We start from the raw sequence: 6,573 nt of genomic DNA, 5'->3' as shown, positions 1-6,573 counted from the left end.
TTGCTCATTTACTTAAGAATTCTTCTGTTAGTTATTTTTTTCAGGTATATTTTGACCATTTTTGTCAAGTTCCAGAAAATAACCCTTTGAGTTTTGATTGCGGTTGGATTAAATTTACAAATTTTTGTAATGAGGTGGATAGACCTAGAGTCTGTCATACAGAGTGAAGTAAGTCAGAAAGAGAAAGACAAATACTGTATGCTAACACATATATATGGAATTTAAGAAAAAAAAAAAAAGTCATGAAGAACCTAGGGGTAAAACAGGAATAAAGACACAGACCTACTTGAGAATGGACTTGAGGATATGGGGAAGGAGAAGGGTAAGCTGTGACAAAGCGAGAGAGAGGCATGGACATATATACACTACCAAAGGTAAGGTAGATAGATAGTGGGAAGCAGCCGCATAGCACAGGGAGATCAGCTGGGTGGTTTGTGACCGCCTGGAGCGGGGGGGTGGGGGTGTGGGGGGGTGGGGGGGATGGGGTAGCTAGGGAGGGTGGGGGGGGTGGGGGGGTGGGAGGGATGGGGTGGATAGGGAGGGTGGGAGGGAGGGAGACGCAAGAGGGAAGGGATATGGGAACAGATGTATATGTATAACTGATTCACTTTGTTATAAAGCAGAAACTGATAAAAAAATTTACAAATTTTGACTTATTCTGTTGTTTTATTTCATTTTATAATTTATAGAGATAATTTTTCTTGATTTTCCCAGGAATAGAGGGTATTTGTTCATTCTTGTTTCCTGATATATATCTTTTTCATTAATCTTTCACATACTGTGTTTATTTCATACATTTTAATCACCAAATTTTTGTTCAGCTTCCTTTTTTTCTGGTGAAGTCATCTTCATATAAGGGCAGATTTATATAGACCTATTATTTACTTACGAATAGGTAAGACTCTTGATTTCCTTCCCTGTTTATCTGGATACTGTTTTGTATCCAGAGGGCTTTGATAATGTAGCTTTATGCAATCATTTAGTTCCTCATTCTGTAGCCTGAGAGGGTTAAGGAGGAAATTTAACCTTTGACTTTGTTGATTTTTTTTTTTTTTCTTTGAAACCCTTACATTCACATTTAGGCTCATACCTTTGAGAAACTGCCTGCCCAGGCTCCAATTCTGTTTTCACTCCCACTTTAGAGTGCCCACTTGGTAAGAAGATAGTTTGAAAATTTATCCCGCTGCCTGAAAGCTCTCTATCTGGTGAGATTATATCCATCCATGCTCTCATCCCTATCAAGTGCAGCCTCTATTGCTGTTATTATACAGCTGTGAAAAAAACTCCAAGAAGATTGGTGTCGATCTTTCCTGTAGTGTTTCTTCTTATATATTGCCAACTGGAGAGATTCTCCCTCCAACCACACCCCATGATCAGAGCAAGCCCTAACCAGTCTTTGGAGTCTGGGTCAGAGGTAAACGATGAGGACTGGCTGTGCTTATTCTCTTTCAGCTGTGCTTCTGCAACAATGATGCTTTTGATCAATGGCAAGGGAAAGCATATCCCAGTGTGGTGGACCAGCCTTTTTCCATGACTCTCTTCTGTCTTCATTCCTTGTTCCTAACTTATTTGATCCTTTATTTGCTTGGTTCTGGGTTATAATTACGATTCAGGTTAAAACCTTCTCACTGAAGAGCTTATCTTGAAAGAGAACTAATATATATTGCACCATTATTTACTATTTGCTCTCCTGTTGGTTCTTCTATACATGCCCCAAACAAAAAGCTTTTAAAATCACTGTCTGATTCAGTGTTTTTAGTGTAGTAGAAATTTTGGAAGTAGAACATGTTTGCTTTTTGCTGACCAGAACAAAATGAAGTGCCAAGGTTCCTGTGGTTCTGTGAGGTATCTAGCAGATATTATGATGTAATCTTGATGGTTTAGATCTAGTAGGATAGTGACAGTATCCTGCTTTTGGTTCTGCATAGCCACTTTTTTATATTTCCCTTCACCTATTCCTGTCACATGACGTAGAGAAGTCCTTCCAGTTGTTAAGGTTTGTAGCACATTGGTGTTTAAGTCCTCTGTGATCTGCCACTTTACTGTCTGTATAATTGTGTTAAATCACTTGATCTCTCTCTTAGCTTCAGTTGCCTTTCCTTCAGTGATGCTTGCTCTATGTACCTCATTAATATAATAAGAAATAATAAAAAAATATATGTAAAGTATTTTTATAAATTGTAAAATTTTATTCAGATAGACAAGATTGGAGCTAGGACACTATAAATCAATTACAGGAGACAGATTTGGAGTTCTATCAGAAGATTCTTTACTACTTATATCTTTTCTATAATTAAATCAGGGCATTAAGCCCTTCCATAAATACGAAGTCTCACTCACCTTTTTGTAATGTAAATTGTTTATAGAGCTTATCTAGTGATGACATAAGGCAAAAACCAAGGATGGTATATAATGTGAGAAAGCAACACTGTCCATCAGTCTATGTATGGTATGGGCACAAAAACCTTAATATTGTATTGTAATATTTCTCTTCCCTCTCTCCACAGAAGAGAGATTTATGTTGATCATTCCTATGAAAGTGTTTGTACCTTTTTTTTTTACCACACATGTATATGATATGCAGCATTGTTTGGCATGTTTTAACACCTTATGTAGCATTATACTGTATATATCATTTTCCAACCTGTGTTTTTCACTAGTTTTTTTTTAATATTTGTCCATTTTTATTCATGTACTGTAAGTCATTCATCATAATTGCTGAATCGTACTTCATTGTATGACTATAATACAATTAATTTCTCTTCTCCTAATAATGGATAGGTAGAATGTTTATAATGTTTTACTATAAATGCCACAAGGAACATTCTTCTACCTGTCTTCTTAGGCATAGCTGTGTGAGTACTGAAGCATATGTATCTAGAACTAGACTTGCACCTTGAAATGATTAGCTGTTGACAAATTGCTCTCTCTCTGATGGTTGTACAATTAACATTCCACAGACCAGTCTGTGCTGCGATTTGGGACAGCTCTGACCTCATGGCTGCCAGTGGACCACTCTCCCAACCCTCAGGGTGTCCCCTTCAGTGTTCCCAAGTGACTCAATCCCCCCATGCCTGCTGCTGTCCTGGCAGTAGGCCCCTGGCTTTTCTAAACATCATCATTCAGGAGAAGTCGCTGTGACAAAATGCATGCAATTTTCCATTTCTTTTGATACTGAATGAATTTGATATTCAGACTTAAATTTTTTATCAGTCTGATTATTAAATGATAGCTGATTGTTATTTTAAATTCTCTGATTTTTCTGGTTGAACACCTTTCATGTGTTTACTAGTCATCTAAGTTTCTTCTTTTGTGAATTGCCTATTCATATTCTTGGCCCATTTTTCAAAATTAGGTGTATTTCTTACTCTACATATATCCTAAATGCATTGGATATGTCTTCTCTCATTCAGTGCCTTGTCTTTTGACTTTGATTTAAGTGCCTTTGTTGTATAGCAACTTAAAAATTGTTAACTTTCAAAGTTAGCTTTTTATTTTATGATTATGCTTTTAAAAAAATTTCCCTGTTGTTTCACTGTTCCAGTGAGAACCCAAAACTTAGTTGCTTTAATCAACAACAGTTATTTTATTATATATCCTGGTTTCTGTGTGTTCAGAGTTCAGAAAGCTTACAGCAAAGTTGCCTTGTTTCTGTTCCACATGCCTCAGATGGAATGACTGGAAGTCTGGGGTGGCTTGACTGCTGTGGGAATTATCTGTAGATACCTTTGCTGGCATCTTGTGGTAGATGCTAGTTGTTGACTGGGACTTCACCTTGGCTGCAAGCCAGAAATCCTACAGACTTATTTCATTGAGTAGGAGTTACAATATTAAGCAGAAGTGGTAACAACAAACATTTACCTTTTTTTTTAAACATATTGGGAATGAAGCCACACACAAAAGTTCACATATTATATGATTCCATTTATATGAGATGTCCAGAATAGGCAAATTCATAGAGACAGAAAGTAGATCAGTGGTTGCCAGGGGCTGGAAGAGAGAGTGAAGGGGAGAATAGGTAATGACTACTTAATTGGTATGGTATTTCTTTTTGGGTTGATGAAAATGTTCTGGAATTAAATAGTGGTGATGGTTGCACAACATTATGAATATACTAAAACCACTGAAGTGTACACTTTAAAATGGTGAATTTTATTTTATGTGAATTGTATCTCAATCTAAAAAATTCATTGTGATTTCTAAAATCTTAATATTTGGCGGAAGAATACCTGAAACATGTAGAATACTGCTCTGCATTGTCCATATCTTATCCTTGAATTAAACTTATGTGTGACATACTTGAACCATGCTGTTTTAGCTGCTAAAATGCTCTCTGGTATGATGGCAGTGGCCAATCTCTGAGGGAAGTTAAAGAAATAGTTCTTCAAAACTCATTATTTGGGAATTCCCTGGTGATCCAGTGGTTAGGACTCCATGCTCTCAGTGCCGGTGGCCAGGGTTCAATGCCTGGTTGGGGAACTAGGATCCCACAAGCCATGTGGCATGGCCAAAACACACACAAACAAAAAAACACACAAAGGGGAGGCGGCGGTGGCAGGTGCCCATCGTCCGGCGGGAGCTGCGCGGAAGCCCCGCACCTCCCCGCGCCCTTCACCGACTCCTGGGGCGCGCGGCCCGACGGGCCAGGGCGGGCAGGGGTCTCCCGGAGGCCCTGCGCCCGGAGCCGCCCGCGGGGCTTGGGCGGGGCGCGGGGTCGCGCTCCCCGGCTCCTTCCTCTCCCGCTGGGAGCTGGCGGCGGCGGCGGCGCCGAGCGAGGGGAGCGGCGCCCGGGGCTGGGGCGCGCGGGGGCGGGGAGGGGGGCGGGCCACCATGGACGACAAGGCGTTCACCAAAGAGCTGGACCAGTGGGTCGAGCAGCTGAACGAGTGTAAACAACTGAACGAGAACCAGGTGCGGACGCTGTGCGAAAAGGCTAAGGAAATTTTAACAAAAGAATCAAATGTGCAAGAGGTCCGTTGTCCTGTTACCGTCTGTGGAGATGTGCGTGGTCAATTCCATGATCTTATGGAACTCTTTAGAATCGGTGGGAAGTCACCAGATACAAACTATCTATTCATGGGTGACTATGTAGACAGAGGTTATTATTCTGTGGAGACTGTGACTCTTCTTGTGGCATTAAAGGTGCGTTATCCAGAACGTATTACAATATTGAGAGGAAACCACGAAAGCCGACAAATTACCCAAGTATATGGCTTTTATGATGAATGTCTGCGAAAGTATGGGAATGCCAATGTTTGGAAATACTTTACAGATCTGTTTGACTATCTGCCACTTACCGCTTTAGTAGATGGACAGATATTCTGCCTCCATGGTGGCCTCTCCCCATCCATAGATACACTGGATCATATAAGAGCCCTGGATCGTTTACAAGAAGTTCCACATGAGGGCCCAATGTGTGATCTGTTATGGTCAGATCCAGATGATCGCGGTGGGTGGGGTATTTCACCACGCGGCGCTGGCTACACATTTGGACAAGATATTTCTGAAACATTTAACCATGCCAATGGTCTCACACTGGTTTCTCATGCTCACCAACTTGTAATGGAGAGATACAATTGGTGTCACGATCGGAATGTGGTTACCACGTTCAGTACGCCGAATTACTGCTATCGTTGTGGGAACCAGGCTGCTATCATGGAATTAGATGACACTTTGAAGTATTCCTTCCTTCAGTTTGACCCAGCACCTCGTCGTGGAGAGCCTCATGTGACCCGGCGCACCCCAGACTACTTTCTGTAAATTCCTCCTGGGAAAACCTGCCTTTGTATGTGGAAGTATACCTGGCTTTTTAAAATATATATATTTAGAAACAAAACAAAAAAAAGCAACAGTAATCTATGTGTTTCTGTAACAAACTGGGATTTGTCTTGGCATTAAACCATATCATGGACCAAACTGTGCCATACTAATGATGAGCATTTAGCACAACTTGAGACTGAAATTAGTTCTACACTATGTTCTAGATCGGTCGGTCTTAACAGTTTGCCTGCTGTGTTTGTAGTAACCATTTTCCTTGGGACTGTTCAAGCAAAAAAGGTAACTAACTCCATCTCCTTTTGCACTTACTTGGAAATTTTAGTTAGAGTGTTTAACTGGCATGGATTAATAGGGTTGGATTTATATTTTTTTAAAAATTCACAAGCTAACTTCCACTTAATTCATTACCGTGTATTTTATTGAAATGTATAATTAACTGAAAAAAAGATTCTTGGGAGTACGTTGTCATAACATTTAAAGAGATTTCCCTTCCTTTAAACTAAATTACTATTTTATGTTGATCTGCATATTTCTGTATATTTGTCATGACAGTGCTTGCATTCTATTTGGTGTACTGAGCAAATAAACCTTCCATTTTAAACAAACAAACAAACAAACACAAAAAACTCATTATTTTGTTTATTGCTGGAATATTTTTGACCACTCAATAGAACAACTTTCCTCAGGTCACAGTAACAAAAAGAGCTGTGCTTTCTTTAAGAAAATTATTTCTTTTCACTTTATGAGTACTGTGAATAATATAACAAGCAAAAGCTGCATATGACAATCATTTCT

General features: G+C 39.8%; 1 protein-coding gene across 1 annotated transcript; it reads left to right on the top strand.

Moving 5' to 3' along the window:
* Positions 1-4,830: 4,830 nt before the first annotated feature.
* LOC307056971 (serine/threonine-protein phosphatase 2A catalytic subunit beta isoform-like) lies at positions 4,831-5,760 on the top strand (the record flags this gene model as incomplete). The annotated part of the gene is made up of 1 exon (XM_079709946.1): positions 4,831-5,760. The coding sequence occupies one exon, from the start codon at positions 4,831-4,833 to the stop codon at positions 5,758-5,760; it is 930 nt and encodes a 309-aa protein (XP_079566072.1).
* Positions 5,761-6,573: the final 813 nt, after the last annotated feature.

Source organism: Hyperoodon ampullatus, assembly GCF_949752795.1.
Source record: "Hyperoodon ampullatus genome assembly, chromosome: 8".
Lineage (NCBI taxonomy): Eukaryota > Metazoa > Chordata > Mammalia > Artiodactyla > Ziphiidae > Hyperoodon > Hyperoodon ampullatus.
This window is presented reverse-complemented; position numbering and strand designations above follow the sequence as displayed.